Below are 26,276 nucleotides of genomic sequence, written 5' to 3' on the forward strand. Positions count from 1 at the left end.
TGTGACTAGGGTGGGCATTCTAGTTTCTTTATTTCTATGTTTTCTGTTTCTATGTTTTGGCCGGGTATGGTTCTCAATCAGGGACAGCTGTCTATCGTTGTCTCTGATTGGGAATCATACTTAGGCAGCCTGTTTTTCCACCTTAGTTGTGGGTAGTTGACTTTGTTAGTGGCCTGTATAGCCCTTGTAAGCGTCACGTTCGTTTTTGTTGTTTCTTGTTTTTGTTGGCGACATTCAAAATAAAAAGAAATGTACGCTCACCACGCTGCACCTTGGTCCGGTCATTTCCCTGACGACTTCGTGACAGGATTCTATGTATCAGTGTACTTTCATTTGGTTGTTTACTTGGTTCTTCGATAAGTTTGAAATGTCAAACCAACCAGACTTGATTCAAAGTCAGACTGGAAATCAAAAGTAAATAACAATATATGTGGAAACAATGTAGCCTTTAATGCTTCATAGTTCATGACCTACATTAAGATCCATATATGATACCTTACTGTAAGCCCCAATTTGTTACTTAAATGTATTTTAACAGGTAAATTAAACTTTTGTTAGACAAACAACAATCTACTGTAGAGTAAAACGTTTAACATTAACATGTATTGTCTTGTCACAGCTATGGTTCACTCAAAAACATGTCAAAATAGTGTGTGTGTGTTCTCTCTGTGTGTGTGTGTGTGTATACAGTTTTATTTTGGACATTAGGTCACAAGGAATTGGAGTTCTTGATAAGTAGAGGAAGACAGGTTTTTATTTTTGTTTCCATGACGTGGGACCTGATATATATGGTGTCTGTGTGCCAAGCTCTGATTCACACTCAGTTGTATATCACGTCCTTGAAACAGTTCAATTCAACACTCGTCTAGCTGAAGTTAAATCAACCTGGTAAGCCATGGTTTATCTTTTCATGAACTACTTTCACTACTAACTATTTAACAGGCCTATGTTAATAACACTAACAAATAATTGTCCATCACTAGTGAATGGAGGGAAGTGTTGCAGGAGAAAATGGTAGGATGATGATTTACCGTGAAAGATGGGTTGATCTGTGACTGTCTGAAGGTTGGAATGAATGAGTTTTGGAATAAATACATAGACACATGAACAGTATAAATGATTAAGCTCCTCCGATCAGGGTGAGATTGTGTGTTTAGTTATATGTTTTGGTTTCACGGTCTGAGAGGTGTGTGTGTGCTGGTCGTGGTGGTTATGTGTGCGCTCGCTTCCATACCAGCCTGGGCATCAAGCGGGGCTTGGTCCTTCCCGCCCTGGAAAATCCCTTTGGGCAGGGGGCTTCGCCATGTCGGCATCTTAGGCAGGTGGGGACGAGTGCTCCCACTGACCAGAGCACCACTGACCAGAGCACCCATTCACAATGTCTTTGTAATGTATTTTTGTTGTTTTAATAGCAATAATAATAATTGTCCTCAGTAACATTAGAAATTAGGGTTTAAGACGTCATGCTAGACATAGATAATAAAAAGCCTAATATATAATTTGGCACCAAACAATTCACCTGAATACTTGTCTTTCTTTTGGATGAAGTTCTGTTGAACAAGACTGGATATTAGTTTCAATATCTTCTAACATGGAGGCTCATGTATGCTCTTACATTAAGATCATTCCAGGGGTTTTCCCCTACCTTAATATGTTAACATTGTAGATTTGTTATTTAAACTTAATTATTATTACAGTGTAATTATGACTAGTTATATAGTTGTTACTGCTGTTAAACTTTCTGTCTAAACAAGAGAACTTTAATGACAAAAGGTCAGAGTTTATATTTCCACAGGTGTTACGTTGTCTGTTCATTACCTATTTACTGTATGTTTGTAGTTATAAAATGTCTATAATCTCATTAGAAATATTAGAATTTATAGATGTGTCTTTGTAAATTGATTAATTGGGTCACATGTCAAATATCATGTCACATGAGATATCCTATGTTTTCTCTCCCGAAACTCTTATTCTGTCTCTCTCTCGCTCTCTCTCTTTTCCTCTCTTTTCCTCTCTCTCGCTCTCTCACACACACAACCACAATATACATCTGCTATACAGAGACATGGTGGGTTTTCTCTGCCTTCTCCTCTCTCTGACTGCTCTACAAGTGGAGGGTTTCAGTGGGGGAGGATCTCTTATTGCTTCTCAGTGTGGCTCAATGCTACCTGGTAATAGTTTTCATGGCAGCACAGGGCAGAGCTCTTCCTCACCATACACTGTCACTGTCAACCAGACCACCTACCAGCCAGGAGACACCATCCAAGGTGAGTCACCAAGATGGTAGAAACACACTATTAGGCTTACCTGATCCATACTGTATTGGCACAGATGAAGTAACGGAGTGGGAACAGTTATCTGTCTGGACATTTCTAATACACAACCCATTTTATTCCTTGGGGCACTTGCAAAAAATGTTAATTTTGCGAGAAAATTTTAATAAACATTATTCGTCCCTGCCCAGATGTTAACTTTTCGCATAGCATATTCCAGCACAGTTGCCGTGACATTACAAGATTGCTAATTGGCAGGGAATCATAACTTAGTCTAAGGAGATGTCATCCAGCGTTTCAGCACTCAATATCTCATTCTTTAGCCATCTGTCATGATGTTGGCCTGTGGGTAAGGTTTATGACCCCCCCATAAATACCTTTCTCCCTTCCCTCTCTCTCTGACTCTACTGAAGGACTCTTGAATAGCCTTTGTTAAACATAGAGAGTCTGGGAACATCAAACAAGTGGGGGGAACCATATTTCGGTAATAGAACCAGTTGAAAATATGCGTTGGTACTTAATGAATATGATGTCAGTTCGGTTGTCATCTGAGACATTATGACTAATGATAGGACGACATAAACTGTATCTGGGAAAGTCTACACATTCTAGTTATCAGATTCACATGGAATTGTTGTGCAATTTAAATGTTTGAATATGAAACTATTTGTGAAAAGACTAAATGTAATGTTAGCTTCCAAGTGAGAGAATTGGGTTTTCATAAGGTTAGAGCTCTGCTCAATCAGTGGCCCGTCCCTGTGAAGAGACATGGGTTATAAACTATGAAACACACCCTTCTCTCCCTCCACTATATAAGCCTTTGACGAAAATGTAACCTTCTGTTCCGAGTACATTAGGGCGAGAGCCTTATGTTAAAAGGGTTTAGATAATAAGCTGTTCCAAGGACGTGAGGACTCACCATCCCCACGTTGAAAGGACAAAGACCACCTACAGAACTAAGCCAACCTCAGCAAGATCCTAACGAAATTAGCATCAAATTTCAATGTGAAGGTGACGACCTACACGCCGGAAGGATGAATTTCGAATATAGCATGAGAATATAGCATGAGCTAAAAGTATGGCAACTTGGTATGAACTTTGAACTCTTATTCACTCCAGAAGTGATACCTTCTAGCCGTTGAGTGGGCTAGGAAACGTGGGCTAGGAAAGGACGGACGACGTATCCAGTCTTCCACACAACCACGATACTACAACGTTTCCAGTTTCCCACCAGAGACACTCTTCAAAGGACAAGGAAGATCTCTTGGGCAACACGGCCTCCCATCTACTACCAACCGATCGAAGCGTAGCTCAGAGTAAATATTTATTGCATTTTCCTTTTCCAAATTGGCGGTTATTTAGAATGCATAAGATTCTGTATTTGCGATAGAGTAGCGGCCTACGGCCCGATAGAGACATAGCTTCTCCCTTTGTTCCTCAGTCTTCCCGCTCTTTCATTCAAAACCCAACCCTCTTTCTTTGTGTAACCAGCCATCATAACGATTCCGTCCACAAGGGACGTTTTCTTATATGACATAATTTGTATTCAATGTATTATCCATTCTGTGTTTATGTAATTCTGTGTGATTATTTAGGTATTTAGTAAATAAATAATTCAACCAAATGTTTTATTGCTGATTCAACTTGTTATCCATGGTTCGTGAAGATAAATCTTGTTTGGGATAGGGGCAGCATTTTCACTTTGGATGAAAATCGTGCCCAGAGTGAACTGCCTCCTACTCAGTCCCAGATGCTAATATATGCATATTATTATTAGTATTGGATAGAAAACACTCTGAAGTTTCTAAAACTGTTTGAATGATGTTTGTGAGTATAGCAGAACTCATATGGCAGGCAAAAACCTGAGAAAAAATCCAAACAGGAAGTGGGACATCTGAGGTTTGTAGTTTTTGAACTCACCCTTATCGAATACACAGTGGGATATGGGTTATTTTTCACTTCCTAAGGCTTCCACTAGATGTCAACCGTCTTTAGAACGTTGTTTCAGGCTGCTCATGTGAAGGGGGGCCGGATGGGAGCTGTTTGACAAAGGGGTCTGCCTACAGCCTCGTTCTCAGTCACGCATTATCGAACAAAACATGCATTTATTGTGGAACTGCGATTCCTGGGAGTGCATTCTGATGCTTTCACTTGAGAGGTAGCTGTCGTTCCATTGCTTTTCTACAGACAATGGAATTCTCCGGTTGGAACATTATTGAACTTTTATGATAAAAACATCCTAAAGATTGATTCTATACTTAGTTTGACAAGTTTCTTCGACCTGTAATATAACTTTTTGAATGTTTCGTCCGAATGGACCAGATCGCGCTTTTGGATTTGTTTACCAAACGCCCTAACAAAAGAAACTATTGGACATAAATGGACATAAATGATGGACATTATCGAACAAAACATGCATTTATTGTGGAACTGCGATTCCTGGGAGTGCATTCTGATGAAGATCATCAAAGGTAAGTGAATATTTATAATGCTATTTATGAATAATGTTGACTACCCAACATAGCGGATATTTCTCTGGCTGTTTGGGCTCTGAGCGCCGTTCTCAGATTATGCTTTTTACGTAAAGTTTTTGGGAAATCTGACACAGTGGTTGCATTAAGGAGAAGTGTATCTAAAGTTCCATGTATAATAGTTGTATTTTCATCAACATTTATTATGAGTATTTTTGTGAATTCATGTGGCTCTCTGCAATATCACTGCATGTTTTGCCTAATACTTGTATGTTTGAGAAATTTGATTTATGAGATTTCTGTTGATTTGTATTTGGCGCCCTGCAATTTTATTGGCTGTTGACCCCAGTCCTAGACAGGATAACCAAGAATTTACAACTTTCAGATGAGACTGAAATAAGGTGACGATTAATATTGACTGCTATTGATGTAAAATATGACTAGGTCTTTAAGAGTTTATTCGGAAGATAACAGCTCTATAAACACTCTTTCGTGGTGCCCCAACTTTCTAGTTAATTACATTTACATGATTAGCTCAATCAAGTAATATTAATTACAGAGAAAGGATGTTATAGAATAGCATGTCATATCACTTAATCCGGCATAGCCAAAGACGCGACACATCTCTCTCCCTTTCTCTACATTTCTCTCCATCCCTTTCTCCCACCTCTCTTTCTCAGTGACTCTGTCAGGAAAAGTCAGCTATAAAGGGTTTCTTCTGGAGGCCCATGAGGAAGGACAGAACAAGGCTGTGGGAACGTTCTCTCTCGGCAGTGGAACTGGGATCGTTCTTGTACCTTGCAATGGGATCGCAGTGAGTTACTGTTAGGGTTGTAAAATTCCTGAAACTTTCCCAGTTGGAGGATTCCCACCCTGCTCCTACCCTCCTGAATCATGAGATCCTCCAACTGGGATTTCTGGAAAATCTGGGACATTTTGGTAGAGCTCCTGGAATTTTGCAACCCTAGTTACAATACAGCACAGGACATTCTGGCCATAGTCTTCACTGTTACCAATTTACGTACTGACTTATTGGATTATATTGACTCATCAATATGTCAAATGAAACTGACTTGAGCCAAATAATAGGAGAGTTTTTACTGGTCAGGCTACACAGTGAGGAAATACTCCTGGCCCGGATTATAATGAATGAAGTTGATGAAATGACAGAGGTAGGGTTGCAAAAATTCCGGTAACTTCCCAAAATTCCAACGTTTCCAGAAATCCTCGTTGGTGGATTCCAGATTTCCTGCTTGAAACCTGGGTATTTTGGGCAAGTTACCGTGATTTTCCAACCTCAAACAAGAGTTTGTTACCTTTACCTACTATAGCTAGAACCATCAAAAAGCAATGATCAGTGCCTTACCTTACATCATTGTACCAACGTCATTGTTCTCTGTTAATTGACTTTACCTGCTGTTTTACTGTTAGGCCTCTGGGGTGAGTCAAAGCAACATTCAGCCTAAATCATCAGTAACAGTCACCTGGACATCACCATCCTCAGCCTCCTTGGGCAACATCATAGTCAAGTGAGTCTCTACTAGAGTTGAACAATTACAGTAACTTTTTCCCAATTTGGCAACCATAGTCTCTGTTAAAGCCATCACAAACACGACACAGTTCTTTTTTACATAATTTTTCTGTAGGATGCAACTGAAATAAAAAATGTCACCATGTCATCAAATCAAATCAACATTTATTGGTCACATACACATGGTTAGCAGATGTTAATGCGAGTGTATCGAAATGCTTGTGCTTCTAGTTCCGACCATGCAGTAATATCTAACAAGTAATCTAACAATTTCACAACAACTACCTTATACACACAGGTGTAAAGGAATTAATAAGAATATGTACATATAAATATATGGATGAGCGTTGGCCGTGCGGCATAGGCAAGATGCAGTAGATGGTATAGAGTACAGTATATACATATGAGATGGGTAATGTAGGGTATGTAAACATTATATAAAGTGGCATTGTTTAAAGTGACTAGTGATACATTTATTACATTTTGTATTATTCATGTGGCTAGAGATTGAGTCAGTATATTGGCAGCAGCCACTCAATGTTAGTGATGGCTGTTTAACAGTCTGATGGCCTTGAGATAGAAGCTGTTTTTCAGTCTCTCAGTCCCAGCTTTGATGCACCTGTAGTCACCTCGCCTTCTGGATGGTAGCGGGGTGAACAGGCAGTGTCTCGGGTGGTTGTTGTCCTTGATTATCTTTTTGGCATTCCTGTGACATCGGGTGGTGTAGGTGTCCTGGAGGGCAGGTAGTTTTCCCCCGGTGATGCATTTTGCAGAACTCACTACCCTCTGGAGAGCCTTGCGGTTGTGGGCGGAGCAGTTGCCGTACCAGGCGGTGATACAGCCCGACAGGATGCTCTCGATTGTGCATCTGTAAAAGTTTGTGAGTGTTTTTGGTGACAAGCCAAATTTCTTCAGCCTCCTGAGGTTGAAGAGGCGCTGTTGCGCCTTCTTCACCACGCTGTCTGTGTGGGTGGACCATTTCAGTTTGTCCATGATGTGTACGCCAAGGAACTTAAAACTTTCCACCTTCTCTACTACTGTCCCATCGATGTGGAGGGGGGGGAGGCTCCCTCTGTTTCCTAAAGTCCACGATCATCTCCTTCGTTTTTTGACGTTGAGTGTGAGGTTATTTTCCTGACACCACACTCCGAGTGCCCTCACCTCCTCCTGTAGGCCGTCTGGTCGTTGCTGGTAATCAAGCCTACCACTGTAGTGTCGTCTGCAAAGTTGATGATTGAGTTGGTGGCGTGCGTGGCCACGCAGTCATGGGTGAACAGGGAGTACAGGAGAGGGCTGGGAACGCACCCTTGTGGGGCCCCAGGATCAGCAGGGTGGAGATGTTGTTTCCTACCTTCACTACCTGGGGGCGGCCCGTCAGAAAGTTCAGGACCCAGTGGCACAGGGTGGGGTCGAGACCCAGGGTCTTGATCTTAATGATGAGTTTGGAGGGTACTATGGTGTTAAATGCTGCGTTGTAATCGATGAACAGCATTCTTACATAGGTATTCCTCTTGTCCAGATGGTATAGGGCAGTGTGCAGTGTGATTGCGATTGTGTCGTGTTCGGAGCTATTGGGGCGGTAAGCAAATTGGAAAGGGTCCAGGGTATCAGGTAGGGTGGAGGTGATATGATCCTTTACTAGTCTCTCAAAGCACTTCATGTTGACGGAAGTGAGTGCTATAGGGCGATAGTTGTTTAGCTCAGTTACCTTAGCTTTCTTGGGAACAGGAACAACGGTGGCCCTCTTGAAGCATGTGGGAACAGCAGACTGGGATAGGGATTGATTGAATATGTCCGTGAACACACCAGCCAGCTGGTCTGTGCATGCTCTGAGGACGCGGCTAGGGGTGCCTTGCAACCTTGCGAGGGTTAACACGTTTAAATGTTTAACTCACGTTGGCCGCGGTGAAGGAGAGCCCACAAGTTTTGGTAGCGGGCCGTGTCAGTGGCACTGTACTGTCCTTCCATAAACTTTCCATAAACTTTTCCAAAGCAATTAGGTTAGAAATGGATAATCTGCCAAATCAGGCTTGAATGAGCACTGCGAATCCTACAACCATGGGATTTAAAAAATAATGGATATTTTGAGAATATTTCAGGAATTTTGTGTGCAGTCTAATATTGGCACTTTTGTCTGTCTTCCTCTTCAAGGTCAACATTTATGGAGACCTCCAGTGTATTTTGGATTGCAGTGCCTAGCGTGACAGTTAACCGACTGTCCTCAGTTGTCACCACCACAAGTGCTCCTACTACAACAACTACAGCTCCTACTACAACAACTACAGCTCCTAATACAACAACTACAGCTCCTACTACAACAACTACAGCTCCTACTACAACAACTACAGCTCCTACTACAACAACTACAGCTCCTACTACAACAACTACAGCTCCTACTACAACAACTACAGCTCCTACTACAACAACTACAGCTCCTACTACAACTACAGCTCCTACTACAACAACTACAGCTCCTAATACAACAACTACAGCTCCTACTACAACAACTACAGCTCCTACTACAACAACTACAGCTCCTAATACAACAACTACAGCTCCTACTACAACAACTACAGCTCCTAATACAACAACAACTACAGCTCCTAATACAACAACAACTACAGCTCCTAATACAACAACAACTACAGCTCCTAATACAACAACAACTACAGCTCCTAATACAACAACAACTACAGCTCCTAAAACAAAAACTTCTGCTACAACAAGTGTCACGTTCTAACCTTAGATCTTTTGTTATTTCTTTCTTTTAGTATGGTCAGGGTGTGAGTTGGGTTGGTTATCCTTTCATTGATACCCATCCCGGATCCGGGAGCATCCTCATCAAAAAAGCTGACTAGCATAGCCTAGCCTAACGGGACAGGGATATCATATAATATAATTTCATGAAATCACAAGTCCAATACAGCAAATGAAAGATAAACATCTTGTGAATCCAGCCATCATTTCCGATTTTTAAAATGTTTTACAGCGAAAACACAATATGTATTTATATTAGCTAACCACAATAGCCAAACACACAACCGCATATTTTCACCATGTTTCCACCGCATAGGTAGCTTTCACAAAACCGACAAAATAGAGATAAAATGAATCACTAACCTTGAACAACTTAATCAGATGACAGTCTTATAACATGTTATACAATACATTTATGTTTTGTTCGAAAATGTGCATATTTGAGGTATAAATCATAGTTTTACATTGCAGCCACCATCACAAATAGCACCAAAGCAGCCAGAATAACTACAGAGAGCAACGTGAAATACATAAATACTCATCATAAAACATTTTTGAAAAATACATGGTGTACAGCAAATGAAAGATAAACATCTTGTGAATCCAGCCAATATTTCCAATTTTTTAAGTGTTTTACAGCGAAAACACAATATATATTTCTATTAGCTCACTACAGTAGCCAAACACACAACGCAATTTACTCCCCGCCAAAATAGAGATAAAATTAACCACTAACCTTGAACAACTTCATCAGATGACAGTCTTATAACATCATGTTATACAATACATTTATGTTCTGTTCGAAAATGTGCATATTTAGAGCTGTAAATCGTGGTTATACATTGTGAATACGTAGCAACAATTCACCAGAATGTCCGGAGATATTTTGGACACTCACCTAATCTGACCAAAGAACTCATCATAAACTTGACATAAAAATACTTGTTGTATGGCAAATGAAAGATACACTGGTTCTTAACTTCTTATGGCTGCAGGGCGGTGCCGGTACACTTATGACAACAGCCACTTCAAGTGCAGGGCGCGAAATTCAAAAGATATTCTTTTTAAATATTTAACTTTCACACATTAACAAGTCCAATACAGCTAATGAAAGATACACATCTTGTGAATCCAGCCAACATGTCCGATTTTTTAAATGTTTTACAGGGAAAACACCACGTATATTTATGTTAGCTCACCTCCAAATAGAAAAAAGCACAGACATTTTTCACAGCACAGGTAGCATGCACAACACCTAACTAACCAAGATCTAACCAAGAAACAACTTCATCAGATGACAGTCCTATAACATGTTACACAATAAATCTATGTTTTGTTCAAAAAATTTGCATATTTGAGGTATAAATCAGTTTTACATTGGAGCTACCATCACAGCTACCGTCAAAAATAGCACCGAAGCAGCCAGAGTAATTATAGAGACCAACGTGAAATACCTAAATACTCATCATAAAACATTTCTGAAAAATCGATGGTGTACAGCAAATTAAAGACAAACATCTTGTGAATCCAGACAATATTTCCGATTTTTTCGGAAAACACAATATATCATTATATTAGCTTACTACAATAGCCTACCACACTACCGCATTCATTCATCAACGCACGTTAGCGATAGCAATAGGCACGTTAGCGATCGTAACAAACCAGCAAAAGATATATAATTTTTGACTAACCTTGATTAGCTTCATCAGATGACAGTCCTATAACATCAGGTTATACATACACTTATGTTTTGTTCGAAAATGTGCATATTTAGAGCTGAAATCAGTGGTTATACATTGTGCTAACGTAGCATCTTTTTCCCAGAATGTGCGGATATTTCTATTAGACTCTCACCTATTCTGACCAAATAACTATTCATAAACACGACAAAAAAATACATGTTGTATAGGAAATGATAGATACACTAGTTCTTAATGCAATCGCAGTGTTAGAATTCTAAAAATAACTTCATTACGACATAAGGCTTATGTTATAGCGAGAGCGTGCCCAAAACCTGGGCGCAAAACTAATAGTACACAGTTCGACAGATATATGAAATAGCATCATAAAATGGGTCCTACTTTTGATGAGCTTCCATCAGAATGTTGTACAAGAGGTCCTTTGTCGGGAACAATCATTGTTTGGTTTTAGAACGTCCTTTGTCCCTCTTGAAATAGCAAGCACACTAGCCAAGTGGCGCGAAGCTCTCCTTCCTGAACAAAGACACACAACGCAACTCGCCCGCAACGTCCCGAATAAATTTCAATAATCTAATAAAACTATATTGAAAAAACATACTTTACGATGATATTGTGACATGTATCAAATAAAATCAAAGCCGGAGATAGTAGTCGCCTATAACGACAGCTTTCCAGAAGGCAATTCCAGGTCCATCCTCGCGCTTTCCAGAAAACAGGAAATGGGTAACACGTCATTCCAAGAGGATTTATTCCACCTCAGACCAAGATAATCACTCCATTTCTTCTCTCACTGCCTCTTGACATCTAGTGGAAGGTGTATGACGTGCATGTATACTAATACGTATCATGCCCATTTATAGGCAGGCCCTAGAACAGAGCATTGTTTTCAGACTTTCCACTTCCTGGTCCTGAAGTTTGCTGCCAAATGAGTTCTGTTTTACTCACAGATATAATTCAAACGGTTTTAGAAACTAGAGAGTGTTTTCTATCCAATAGTAATAATAATATGCATATTGTACGAGCAAGAATTGAGTACGAGGCCGTTTGAAATGGGCACCTTTTATCAGAGCTACTCAATACTGCCCCTGCAGCCCAAACAGGTTAATGCAACCGCTGTGTTAGATAAAAAAAAAAATACTTTACCACAACATACAGCTTGGGTTATTGTGAGACAGCGCTCACCAACACGGCGGAGAATAGGAGTCAACATATTACACAGAAATACGAAATAACATCATAAATGTTGTCTTACTTTTGCTGAGCTTCCATCAGAATGTTGTGCAAGGAGTCCTAGTTCCAGAATCAATCGTTGTTTGGTTTTAGAATGTCCATTTCTTCTGTCGAATTAGCAAACTTGGCTAACCATGTGGCGCTAACATGCCCATATTCTCTTAGCGCATGGAACGAAAAATTCCAAAATTCCCAATAAACGTTGAATAAACTGATCAAACTCGGTTGAAAAATCCTACTTTATGATGTTTTTCTCATATGTATCAAATAAAATCAGAGCCGGAGATATTCGCCGTGTATACCGAACGCTTTTCAGAAGACAATGTGGAGCTCCTTCGCGCGCCGTGGAAAACTGACTAAAGACCGGACCTGCCACTCCAAAAGCTCTTATTCGGCCTCAGATCAAGCTAGACACCCCATTCAACCTTCCACTGCCTGTTGACATCTAGTGGAAGGCATATGAAGTGCATAAATATCGATAAATAAAAGCCAGTTGAATAGGCAGGCCCTGAAACAGAGCCTCGTTTTCAGATTTTTCACTTCCTGTGTGGAAATTTGCTGCCAAATGAGTTCTGTTTTACTCACAGATATAATTCAAACAGTTTTAGAAACTTCACAGTGTTTTCTATCCAATAGTAATAATAATATGCATATTGTATGATCTAGAACAGAGTATGAGGCCGTTTAATTTGGGCACGATTTTTCCCAAAGTGAAAACATCGCCCCCCTATTGACAAGAAGTTATCTAATTTCGTTTTTCTATGTTGGTTTTTTCGTTTGTCTGGTATGATTCTCAATCAGAGGCAGGTGTCGTTAGTTGTCTCTGATTGAGAATCATACTTAGGTAGCCCTTTTTTCGACCTGTGTTTCGTGGGTGCTTATTTTCTGTCTTTGTGTATGTCACCAGACAGGATTGTTTCGTTTCGTGTCATTCTCGTTTATCGTTAGTTTTGTTGTTTTGTTCGATTTTCGTTTTCATTAAAAGGCATAATGAATACTTATCACGCTGCACCTTGGTCCTCCGATCCTTACTACTCCTCCTCGTCTGAGGAGGAGGAAGACAGCCATTACAACAAGTACTGCTCCTACTACAACAACTACAGCTCCTAATACAACAACAACTACACCTCCTAATAGAACAATTACAGTTCCTAAAACAAAAAATTCTGCCAGAACAAGTATTGCTCCTACTTCAACAACTACTGCTTCTACTAAAACAACTACAGCTCCTACTTCAACAACTACAGCTCCTACTACAACAACTACAGCTCCTAATACAACAACTACAGCTCCTAATACAACAACAACTACACCTCCTAATACAACAACTACAGCTTGGTCGCAAATGGGTCTTTCAAATGGACAATGACCCCAAGCATACTTCCAAAGTTGTGGCAAAATGGCTTAAGGACAACAAAGTCAAGGTATTGGAGTGGCCATCACAAAGCCTTGACCTCAATCCTATAGAAAATGTATGGGCAGAACTGAGAAAGCGTGTGCGAGCAAGGAGGCCTACAAACCTGACTCAGTTACACCAGCTCTGTCAGGAGGAATGTGCCAAAATCCCCCCAAGTTATTGTGGGAAGCTTGTGGAAGGCTATCCGAAACATTTGACCCAAGTTAAACAATTTAAAGGCAATGCTACCAAATACTAATTGAGTGTATGTAAACTTCTGACCCACTGGGAATGTGATGAAAGAAATAAAAGCTGAAATAAATCATTCTCTCTATTATTCTTCTGACATTTCACATTCTTTAAATAAAGTGGTGATCCTAACTGACCTAAGACAGGGAATTTTTACCACGATTAAATGTCAGGAATTGTGAAAAACTGAGTTTAAATGTACTTGGCTAAGGTGTATGTAATCTTCCGACTTCAACTGTATGTATCATTACTAGTAATTTTTTTAAGGCCCTCATGATAAATACATTTTCTTTTTAGATGATATTTAACAGGTTTTTCAAACAGAATTTCTCTTGTAGTTGTGTGTAGAAATGTATCTATGACCACTTTCTCGATGGGTGTGATTGTCAGTGGTTCAGCAGTTAGCCAGCTCTTGGCCGGCCTAATCAGATCATGCATTTGTGATTGGTGAGTTTGCTGTGGCATCATATGCCCAATCACGGAACCTTTGCGCCCTGCTAATCAGGGTCACCGGCGCAGGATTTCCTTTTTCAGGCCCTCGTAATGAGTCTCCTGGTCAGCCGTCAGATCCTAAAAGGTCTTCTCTGCCGTGCCTGACAGAGAGGGGTGCTAGCAGGCTGGCTCATTGCTCATGGGGCCATTTCTCCCTAGACGCCGTCCTCTCGAAGGCTTGGAGGTAAGCCTTGGTGTCGTCAGCCTCTGTCAGCTGGCTGAGTTCAGCTCGCAGGAGAGTGGTCTGTTGACACTTCCTCCAGCAGCTCCCGATGCATAGCCGGTTGCGCTATGTTCACCTCCATTATGCTCCGTGTCCGTTTAGTTATTGAGCTTGGTTTGCTTTGCCCGCATTATCCATCATATGTTCAAGGGTGTGGGGTTTCAACGTCACCAAGTTCAATAAACAAACACAAACAGGGTGCACAACTATAATTCAAATGGGAATTTATTAGGAATATTTGCACATGGTGGGAAAGGGGGGGATCCAGCAACCAGCTCACAACCAGTAATCGTACAGCTACTCCTCCCTAACATGCATTTCCCTCTCAGCCCTCTCCTCCTTTGTGCAGCCTGCTTCCTCTTATCCCCAAGCACTCAATGGCTTAATGATCCACAGGCATGCTTCGTTGGGGCAGGAAGTCCATATAAGGCTTGGGGGTGGAGCGAGCAGGCTGTAAGATATTTTCCTTCTATCACCACTCCCCTCACCTCTCCCTGCAATCTGCCACTATTTATATATATATATTTGTTTAAGTTCCTGTTTTCCCCACAGTGTTTGAGACAAAGAAAGCACCTCTTTGAACCTAAGGGCTGCGATGTTAGAGATGACTCCATGAACTGCACTTACATCTCTGTCACAACCAGCCCACCTTACATGGTGAAGATTAGTGCACCTGCAGAGACACTTCAGGGATACCTGGGGATCATCAGTGAAATACTAACTAATCAAATCAAGGTAACACAACACATCCAGTTTTCCTCATTTCATTTTACTTGAAGAACAGCAATGAAGGTGTAAAGTTTGAGCACGTATGTTTAGGGAATAGTTAAATTAAGGCAAGTCATTCTAATTTGTTAAGGTTAGGAAGGGATTCAAACCAGTGACCTTGTGTATGGCAACCCATATCAACCTTTTATAAAAAATAGTCCAATTTAGTTTCATGATCCCTGATAATTTGGCTCCACTTTTGCTCAAAACCTTGACCCTAACGCCCAGACGTGTAATAGATACTGGTCTTCAAAAAGTGTTCTTTGTCCGGGGATCTGTTGGGGATAATGGTAAGATTCAGGAGTGCATCTTCTTAAATTACTGCTTTTATGTCTACCATAAAATTCTATTTAAAATGTACATTTGCTGACTATGCTGAAACAGCTGTTTTTGCATAATGCAAGAGTGCTCGTGTGTCTGCTCACACAGACACACACACAGACACACACCCACAATCGGGTGAATTGTCAGGACATTGTAGTCCTTACATTGTAGACTTGGCAAGGTAGGAAAACATGAATGCACACCTGCAAGCACACACACTCACACACATAAACACACACACACGCACACACATACACACACACACACACATACGCACACACACACGCACACACACACAAGCACAGACACACACACAGACACCTAAGAAAGAGGAAATGTTCTGTGACTTTGAAAGATTGTGGACTTTTCCAAAATGTGTTTCCTTGTTCTTGTACAATGTACACTGTGGTCATTGTGGACTGTGGTCATTGTGCAGTGTGGTCATTGTGGACTGTGGTCATTGTGCAGTGTGGTCATTGTGCAGTGTGGTCATTGTGGACTGTGGTCATTGTACACTGTGGTCATTGTGGACTGTGGTCATTGTGGACTGTGGTCATTGTACACTGTGGTCATTGTGGACTGTGGTCATTGTACACTGTGGTCATTGTGGACTGTGGTAATTGTGGACTGTGGTCATTGTGCACATTGGTCATTGTGGACTGTGGTCATTGTGGACTGTGGTCATTGTGGACTGTGGTCATTGTGCAGTGTGGTCATTGTGGACTGTGGTCATTGTGGACTGTGGTCATTGTGCACTGTGGTCATTGTGGACTGTGGTCATTGTGCAGTGTGGTCATTGTGGCCTGTGGTCATTGTGCACATTGGTCATTGTGCACATTGGTCATTGTGGACTGTGGTCATTGTGGACTGTGGTCATTGCACTATAGTCTGTAGGATTAAATGCTGTTGAGGCTGTTGATGACGACTTGACTCAACCAGTAGGTGTCAGTGTTGAAAAGTCCTGTTGAAAGTAACCATGGTTCTCTTGTTTGTTTGTTTGTTTTTCCAGCCCTGTTGATGACGTTGGTCTGTTGGAACCTCTTCAACCGTCTGCCTTAAACCTGCTGAGCTACCAAAGGAGGACTTTACAGCCAAGTTCAACATTTTATTGATTTAGCCATTTTTGTTCAATAACACAGTATTTTGTTATATACTGTAGTCAGGCATATTTATGCAAATGTGTGCATCTTTTCTCCTGTCAATTAGCAGATCTTATTGTGGGTGTAGCAAAATGCTTGTCTTACTAGCTCCAACAGTGCAGTAGTATCTAACAATTCACAATACACAAATCTAAAAGTAAAAGAATGGAATTAAGAAATATATAAATATTAGGACGAGCAATGTCCGAGTGGGATTTACTAAATACAGTAGAATAAATTACAGTGTATACATATGAGATTAGTAAAGCAGTATGTAAACATTGTTAAAGTGACTAGTGATCCATTATTAAAGTGGCAGTGATTCCATGTCTATGTATATAGGGCAGCAGCCTCTAAGGTTCAGGGTTAAGTAACCAGGTGGTAGCTGGCTAGTGATGGCTGTTTAACGGGTCTGATGGCCTTGAGATAGAAGCTGTTTTTCAGTCTCTCGGTCCCAGCTTTGATGCACCTGTACTGACCTCGCCTTCTGGATGATAGCGGAGTGAACAGGCCGTGGCTCGGGTGTTTGATGTCCTTGATGATGTGTTTGCCCTTCCTGTGACATCGGGTGCTGTTGGTGTCCTGGAGGGCAGGTAGTTTGCCGCCGATGATGCGTTGGGAAGACCGTACCACCCTCTGGAGAGCCCTGCGGATGCGGGCTGTTCAGTTGCCGTACTAAGCGGTGATAATGCCCGACAGGATGCTCTCAATTGTGCATTTGTAAAAGTTTCTGATGGTCTTAGGGGCCAAGCCGAATTTCTTCAGCCTCCTGAGGTTGAAGAGGTGTTGTTGCGCCTTCTTCACCACACTGTCAATTCAGATTGTCAGTGATGTGTGCGCCGAGGAACTTGAAGCTTTCCACCTTCTCCACTGCTGTCCCGTCGATGTGAATAGGGGAGAGCTCCCTCTGCTGTTTCCTAAAGTCCACGATCAGCTCCTTCATTTTGTTGACATTGAGGGAGAGGTTATATTCCTGGCACCACTCCGCCAGGGCCCTCACCTCCTCCCTGTAGGCTGTCTCGTCATTGTTGGTAATCAGGCCTACTACTGTTGTGTCATCTGCAAACTTGATGAACGAGTTGGAGGCGTTCAAGGCCAAGTAGTCATGGGTGAACAGGGAGTACAGGAGAGGCCTAAGCACGCACCCTTGTTGGGCCCCTGTGTTGAGGATCAGTGTAGTGGAGTTGTTGTTTCCTTCCTTCACCACCTGGGGGCGGCTTTTCAGGAAGTCCAGGACCCAGTTGCACAATTTGGCCCATTGCCCCAAGTTTAATGATGAACTTGGATGGTACTATGGTGTTGAAGGCTGAACAGCATTCTGACGCAGGTTTTCCCCTTGCCCAGATGGGATAGGGTGGTGTGCAGTGCAATGGCAATTGCATCGTCTGTGGATCTATCGGGGCAGTAAGCAGATTGAAGTGTGTCTATGGTGTCAAGGTAAGGTAGAAGTGATATGATCCTTAACTAGCCTCTTAAATCACTTCATGATGACAGAAGTGAGTGCTAGTAGATGCAGGATTTCAGCAAACATGGCTTAAACTGTTTACATTAATTTATAGTAATTTAGCATTTTTCTGAATTTCCGCCTGACCTACAGTAAACTGCCTGTTACTCAGGCCAGAAGCCAAGATAAGCATATAATTGGTACCATTGGAAAGAAGCCACTATAAAGTTTGTAGAAATGTTAAAATAATGTAGGAGACTGTAACACAATAGATATGATAGGAGAAAAACCAACCAGATTCTTTCTTTTTTTGAGAGACCATGCTCTTACAATGGAAAGTATAGGGGCATATCCAATTCCAGCTCCCAGATTGCAAATCCTATGGCTTCCACTAGATGTAAACAGTCGTTGTTCAAGGTTTCAGGCTTGTTTCTTCCAAAACTAGGAAACAAGTTTTAGCATTGGGACTCAGTTGGAAATCAGTCTGTGTGCGCGCGATGAAGAGGATGCACACTTGCTAAAATCGGTTTCCTATTGAACATACTTCTTTCCGTAAGAAATATTATAGTTTAATTACATTTTCAGGTATCTGAGGAGTCAATAGAAATGTATTATGACTTGTTGAAACAAAATTTAGGGGAAGATTTTTGGATTCCTTTCTCTGCATGTTGAACGAGTGGATTACTCAAATCGATGGCACCAACTAAACAGACTTTTTGGGATATAAAGAAGGATTTTATCTAACAAAACGACACTACCTGTTATAGCTGGGACCCTTTAGATGACAAATCAGAGCAAGATTTTCAAAAAGTAAATGAATATTTAATCCTTATTTGTGAATGTATGTAACCTGTGCCGGTGGAAAAATATTTTGATGTGGGGCGCTGTCCTCAAACAATCGCATGGCATGTTTTTGTCGTAATAGCTACTGTAAATCGGACAATGCAGTTAGATTAACAAGAATTTAAGCTTTCAGCCGATATAAGACACTTATATGTACCTAAATGTTTAATATCCATAATTTTTATGATTATTTACTTGAATTGTGCGCCCTCCAGTTTCACCGGAAGTTGTCCCGTTAGCGGGATGTCTATCTCCCAACGATGCAGTTTTAAGAAAATACATAAAAAATTGAAAGTATAAAAAAGTAAGAGATAAGAAAAACAAATAATTAAAGAGAAAATAGTCTGGGTAGCCATTTGATTAGCTGTCCAGGAGTCATATGGCTTGGGGGTAGAAGCTGCTGAGAAGCCTCTTGGACCTAGACTTGGCGCTCCGGTAACGCTTGCCGTGCGGTAGCAGAGAGAACAGTCTATGACTAGGGTGGCTGGAGTCTCTGACAATTTTTAGGACCTTCCTCTGACACCGCATGGTATAAAGGTCCTGGATGGCAGGAAGCTTGGCCCTAGTGATGTACTGGGCCTTACGCACTACCCTCTGTAGAGGCCGAGCAATTGCCATACCAGGCAGTGATGGAACCCATCAGGATGCTCTCGATGGTGTTGCTGTAAAATCTTTTGAGGATCTGAGGACCCATGCCAAATCTTTTCAGTCTCCTGAGGGAAAATAGGTTTTGTCTAGTCCTCTTCACGACTGTCTTGGTATGCTTGGACCATTTTAGTTTGTTATTGATGTGGACGCCAAGGAATTTGAAGCTCTCAACCTGCTCCACTACAGCCCTGGCGATGAGAATGGGGGCGTGCTTAGTCCTCTTTTTCCTGTAGTCCAAAATCATCTCCTTTGTCTTGATCACGTTGAGGGAGAGGTTGTTGCCCTTGCACCACATGGTCAGGTCTCTGACCTCCTCCCTATAGGCTGTCTCATCATTGTCGGTGATCAGGCCTACCACTGTTGTGACATCAGCAAACTTAATGATGGTGTTGGAGTTGTGACTGGCCATGCAGTCATGAGTGAACAGGGAGTACAGGAGAGGACTGAGCACGCACCCCTAAGGGACCCCCGTGTTGAGGATCAGTGTGGCGGATGTGTTGTTACCTACCCTTACCACCAGGGGGCGGCCTGTCAGGAAGTCTAGGATCCAGTTGCAGAGGGAGCTCATCTCACACGCCTGCCAGAAAGATATTATGAAGAAATCTGATGCACGACTACACTGTCGATGACTTGACATGCAACCTTTCATTCATGCAAGCAACATAAAAAATGTAGTCAGCCTGGAAAACAACCCAATATGTTATTAGTTCAGAAACCTGTTCCTCTGAAAATGGGTTCCCATCTTTGATCTTCTGTGCGAGATTTCCACCCTCACTATGGTCCATCACTTCGTAGTAACTTGTATCTGTTTTATCTGTAAAAATGCATAGTTGTGTGAATATAGTATTTTGGGATATATTGTTATAGCATGCTAGCTCCTCTGTTTAGAATTTTCATGTTGATACTGTGGCAACAAACATATTGGGGTGGTGTCCTAGACACAAATGAAGTTTAGTCCTGGACTAGAAATCATTCTCAATGGAGTTGTAATCTGTATCTGGGAACCAACCCTAACGTTTTCTCTCTGAACTGAAAAATAAACACAAAAATATGTTACCTTGGAAAGAGTCCTAAAATATGGCAGTGATTTATCTGCAGGAGTATTTCAACCTCAGAGAATATGTCTCCAGCACACGAGTCTGATGTCTGTTAAAGCAACAACCACAGTACTCAATCCAACACTTTCCATTATAAAGGATTCTAAATTAGACCTAGTTGTGTCTCCCTTTGAATCCAATCAAATCAAACTGTATTTAATTATAAACAATAAAATAAGTAAATAATAATAATAATAAATCAATTAAATAAGTAAAACGAAAACTGCCAGGTATGAATCAACACAGGGAAAGCAGTCCAGTGACAAACTCCTTATAAATGATCTATAATCATATAAATAACACACCTTATTAGAAAAGGGTTGCTATAAAAGTAGAATGTAAAATAAAAGACAAGTGCTGGTCTAGTGGTAGTGCTGCTGCCTATGGACCACACTTTGACTCCTGGAGGGTTCAAACCCCAACTGCACCATTTTAATGTTTACTGTATGCCCCTCTCCTCTACCTCCCCACCTCATCACGTTTCTCTACCTATCAATAAAACTACAGTTTATGTTTACAAATAACATTTAAGAAAAAAAACTAAGACAATGGTGCCTACTCACCTCATTCAGTTTGACCTCTTTAATGACAAACTGGTCACCATCTTTGTCAGTAGCTATGACGCCATTCTCTACCTTCCTCGGGATAGTGAATCCTTTCTTTTCAAGGACACTCTGGGTATTCCCTATCTTTGTATTTCACTATAATACAGTATGGTGTCATTGGTAAATAACTCAAATGTCAAATATTTGATGTACAGTACAATATTTTGAATTATAAATATAGAGTTGATTTGTGGCAAGTAAATATGAATAATAAATTAAACAACTATGTTGTTATTTTAAACATTTTGTTTATGTGAAAATGCATTGTTCATGAAATACAGGACTTCTCTTTTGAATGTGCATGAGCTTACCTTAGCTTGCCTGTCTTCCAGTAAATATGATCTCTACTCGTCTGAGCCAGAGTGTCACACACAAGAGCATCTATTTACTTTGTGTTAGATAAACACACGTATCAGTGTCAGCTGAAAAAGTGGCATTAGTGGATCAATATTGAAACGATGAAATGGATTCACAAGAATTCAACTATGCCTGTACAGCTCGTGTCAAACTCATTCCATGGAGGACCGAGTATCTGTGGGTTTTCACTCCTCCCTTGTACTTAGTAAATTAGTAAAGGACTTCCCACACCTGGTTGTCTACATCTTAACTGAAAAAAACTCGAAGCTGCAGACACTAGGCCCTCCATGGAATGAATTTGACACCCCTGCTGTACACAGAAGTAAACATAAAAGGCTCATGTGACAGCTTGTGAAAACAATGTGTCTGGAGAGCTACAGCAGTGGGGGCTGGTGGGAGGAGCTATAGGAGGACGGGCTCGTTGTAATGGCTGGAATTGGTTGAATGGAATGGAGTCAAACGTGGTTTACATCTGTTTGTTGTGTTTTATACCGTTTGTTTAATCCCATTCTAGCCATTACAATGACCCTGTCCTCCTATAGCCCTCCACCAACCCCCACTGAGCTACAGGTAGGCAAAACTTCCACCGGTGCTCTGGAGAAGTGTAGAGAATTGGAACGCAGACATGGAAGGTAGACAAATAATTAATGACACCTGTGTTTAGGTGTGGTCTCAGAAAGGTGAGGTTATTCCAGATCACCACTAGGGGCTGCTATTGGGTTACAATCTCATCAACAATTGAGAGAAACAATCAAATATGAGCATAGAATAGCATACACGTTTCATGTCAGTTTGTTCACTGTCTTCATTCACTATATCTCCTCTGAACCCTAAACAAATGTGATGTTATTCTGGGTTGAAATAATACATTGTTCTAACTGTGTTATTTTGAAAAATACATGTAACTCTTTATATAAAAGGAAGAGAAATGATCGACTGTGTTGGTTACATCCATATTGTCCTGTGCTGCACCCGAAAGGCAGATGTTTCCATTGTGAGCAGTGTGAGATTATAAAATAGCCTACTTTGTCCTGGTTGTCAAACCGCCACACTAACCAAACATGGACATCAACTGGTCTGAGAGAGAAACACAGAATTCCTTGCTCTTTTTTATTCATTTTATTGACAGTCTGTAAATAATTTGCAGCTCTCATAAACAGTGTCTGCTGGATGGTTGTGATATATTAGTATTGCCTTGTAAGATTTGGTAAGATAATTTGCTTGAAAATTCATTTAGTAGCAATCAAAATGTAGGTCAGTGATTTTATGGAAAAAAATCCCATCTTTAAATGTTTAAATTTCACATATTATAACAATGTTTGCATCACAGGTAATATCAACCCAAGGTCCAGAGGTTGTTGTTGCAATACAGTCTTCTATACCATTGCCTCCACTGTTTGGTTCTCCACTGTGCCAGTCCAGATACGTCAGTGGCTCATCATTCAAATCTACCCAAACACCCTCTGTTTTCCTGTCTGTTGCTCCCAGGAAACCATAAGAAGCACCAACAATGAATTTGGAAAGAGCTTGGTTCTCCACATCATTCCTTGGCATGACCAGCGTCGCACCAAAGTTTTTGCAGAACTTCAAACCTTCATCGAAACTTCCCAGCACTCCATTGGACACTAAATATTTGTCCCCTGCCTTCTGGAAGACCCTGAAGCTTGCAGCTTGAAATAAATAATGTAATTCTTTCTGTGAGTCATACCGACCGATTTCTTTGTTGAATGTGGATATAAATGTGAAACACACTGAGTGTACAAAACATTAGGAACCCCTGCTCTTTCCATGACATAGACTGACCAGGTGAATCCAGGAGAAAGCTATGATCACTTATTGAAATACATGAAGGGGAGGTGACAGGTTAAAGAATAACAGGTTAAAGAATAATTTGAGACATGGATTGTGTATGTGTGCCATTCAGAAGGTGAATGGTCAAGACAAACAATTTAAGTGCCTTTGAACGGAGTATGGTAGTAGGTGCCAGGCACACTGGTTCGAGTGTGTCAATAACTGCAATGCTGCTGGGTTTTTCACACTCAATAGTTTCCCTTGTGTATCAAGAATGGTCCACCACCCAAAGGACATCCAGCCAACTTGACACAACTGTAGGAAGCATTGGAGTCAACATGGGCCAGCATCCCTGTGGAACGCTTTCGACAACTTGTGGAGTCCATGCCCCGATGAATTGAGGCTGTTCTGAGGGCAAAAGGGGTGCAACTCAATATTAGGAAGGTATTCCTAATATTTTGTACACTCAGTGTATATATTTTTTGAAATACATTAACAATTTATAATTAAAAAAATTATAATTCTAAAGAGAAATTCTTACCTTTCTCAAGATTAGCCTGTCTGTCTTTGAGCTGTTGGATCTCAGCGAGTAAATGGCTGATCACACTGTTGCCTCCTGCATCTGAAAGAACGTGACACATTTCTCTATCACTGTCTATGTTCTGGATTGCACCTCAACAAGTACTATCCCAACGGGTCAAGGACTGTTGGTTACCTCCTGGCTCCCCTATCTCCCCTTTAGGTCCAGCTGGCCCCACATCACCAGGGGGTCCCTGTGCCCCTATTCCTACTAGAATAACATAAAACAACATACATTTAATCTTTTACAGATCATTCCTCAAACATGTCATTTTTTTGTATTGGGAACTGTGCCATGCCTTGATGCTAGTTAACACATTCTTTAATGTCCCCTACCAGGGTGTCCTTTCTCTCCCTTGGGTCCTGTGACTCCGTCATGCCCATCCCTCCCATCTCTCCCAGGCAGACCGTTATGACCAGGTATGCCAGGGACACCAGGATAAGCTGGGCAGCTCGGGCTGGAAGTGTGAGGGGGAGGGGTTTGCTTTTGGGCTTCACTTGGCAGGTAGACAGTCAATTGTGAGGTCAGCAGAATGCTGAGAAACAACCGGGGCATCGCCATCTAGTGGTCTCTGAGGAGAACAGGCTCAGAGTCATTGGGATTGCATGGTGGAGGTAACATCAACCCAACCTCTTGCCTTGCCTGCAAAAAGGCTATTTGGACACTCCTGGTACAAAACAATATTTAGTTTCAGAATTGGATAAAATTATGTTAAGGTTAGGGTTAGTTTCAGGGTTACGTTTTGCAGGTCAGGAATGTCCTTATAGCCTCTCCTTCTTGCCTGCAGAAATATGCCCTGGGCCATAGGATTGCTGCAGCACCCCCACAAAAAATGGAATATTGTTTTATTTATTGATAAAAATACAAAACATCTGACACTTATTTTTCTCACAAAAGTAGTGCACTGGGCCTATACTAGTTCACGATTAGTGGACAGATGATAGCCTTTGACATAAATTTGACAAAAGCTGGATCCCTTCTAGCCATGACCCTTCTGGAGAGTGACCAATTTTTTTGTCAACCATTTTAGGTCTGGAAGAAAACTAACAAATATAGATATTTTAGCTCAGCGTTTCTCAAACTCTGTCCTCGTGAGTGTATTTGTCACGTGCGCTGAATACAACCGGTGTAGACCTTACAGTGAAATGCTTACTTCCAGGCTCTAACCAACAGTGCAGAAAAAGGTATTGGGTGAACAAAAGTGATCCGTTTCCACATTGATTTAACATCATCACATGGTTCTTTGGGGTTAAAATGAAAGTTGATTCAACCAAGTTGATTTGCTCCACCAGTGGGTAGATTTCTGTAGATAAAAGAAACTGGCAGCTTGGATCCATATAACACACAGTTCAGTCTCGTACTGGATAGAAAGGAAGTGCGGATGGTTGAGAGCTTTTCTTGACATATTGATTGGTTCCATACAACCGCTCTCAACACTGCAGACTTCTTTGTTGGTTTTGGGTCGAAATTAGGCATAACATTGTCCTCTTCTGTGTTAAAGAAACACTAAAAAGACAAAGTAAGACGATTCACACACCTGTGCAGCGCAGAAGTTCATGTTTGAAAAGTAAATATGATCGGTTGAATGTGTTTCAGTTAACTTAATGTGTCTTCAGATTTCATAACTCCCTTTTACTAAAGGAATCCTCATAAAAAAACATGAGATATGTTAGCGATAGTGATATTATTATTGTGCAACGTAGACATTCTATTTTCTCCTGAGATTGCAAACCAATTCGCATGTTGATCTAGTGCCCATCGGTTATGAATGTTTCAACCACTGTTTTTACCGTTAGTTGGTTTCAGAGAGCACAACAAACTACACTAACCATGAGCCTTTTAGCGTTTCTGATGCCACAGAAACAGACCCTGAGTCTGTTCCAACGTGTCCACCTGCGAATCGGAGGCCATGATTGTGCTCCCGTTGTGGGTGTGGTAGAGAAGCAACCTTTATTTACATGCAATTAACATAGCCTATATTAATATGCATTACCATTTCTCCCGACAGTAGAAGAACTGATTGTTGCTCGCTGCATGAAACAGAAGCGTGCTTTGTCACTTCTCACAGTGAAGCTTGCTTACTAAAGTCACATCATGTTTTATTAGTATTCTACATAACAGAACCTAATACAATAGCATATAGTATGAACTGGGTGGTTCGGGCCCTGAATGCTGATTGGCTGACACCCATGGTATTTTGGTCATATACCACACCTCCTCTGGCCTTATTGCTTAAGTATTACATTACTCTTAGACCAGAAACACATTTGAGGACAGGGGTGTCCGGAGTCATTTTGCCCCGGGGATACATTCGCTCTTCAACGAGGTCCAGACGGCTGCACTGAAAATTGGTTA

General features: G+C 41.2%; 2 protein-coding genes across 2 annotated transcripts; one reads left to right on the forward strand and one right to left on the reverse strand.

The window, feature by feature from the left end:
* The first annotated feature begins 816 nt into the window (after positions 1 to 816).
* On the forward strand, positions 817 to 9,220 carry LOC139561816 (putative ferric-chelate reductase 1). Its single transcript, XM_071379111.1, has 5 exons — positions 817 to 888; positions 2,062 to 2,267; positions 5,425 to 5,558; positions 6,176 to 6,273; positions 8,427 to 9,220. The coding sequence occupies exons 2-5, from the start codon at positions 2,066 to 2,068 to the stop codon at positions 9,013 to 9,015; spliced, it is 1,023 nt and encodes a 340-aa protein (XP_071235212.1). The 5' UTR covers positions 817 to 888; positions 2,062 to 2,065; the 3' UTR covers positions 9,016 to 9,220.
* A 13,623-nt stretch (positions 9,221 to 22,843) lies between these two features.
* LOC139561817 (mannose-binding protein C-like) lies at positions 22,844 to 24,482 on the reverse strand. Its single transcript, XM_071379113.1, has 4 exons — positions 24,257 to 24,482; positions 24,057 to 24,131; positions 23,883 to 23,963; positions 22,844 to 23,220 (listed from the first exon to the last, which is right to left on the reverse strand). The coding sequence occupies exons 1-4, from the start codon at positions 24,480 to 24,482 to the stop codon at positions 22,844 to 22,846; spliced, it is 759 nt and encodes a 252-aa protein (XP_071235214.1).
* Positions 24,483 to 26,276: the final 1,794 nt, after the last annotated feature.

Source organism: Salvelinus alpinus, chromosome 31, assembly GCF_045679555.1.
Source record: "Salvelinus alpinus chromosome 31, SLU_Salpinus.1, whole genome shotgun sequence".
Taxonomy (NCBI): domain Eukaryota; kingdom Metazoa; phylum Chordata; class Actinopteri; order Salmoniformes; family Salmonidae; genus Salvelinus; species Salvelinus alpinus.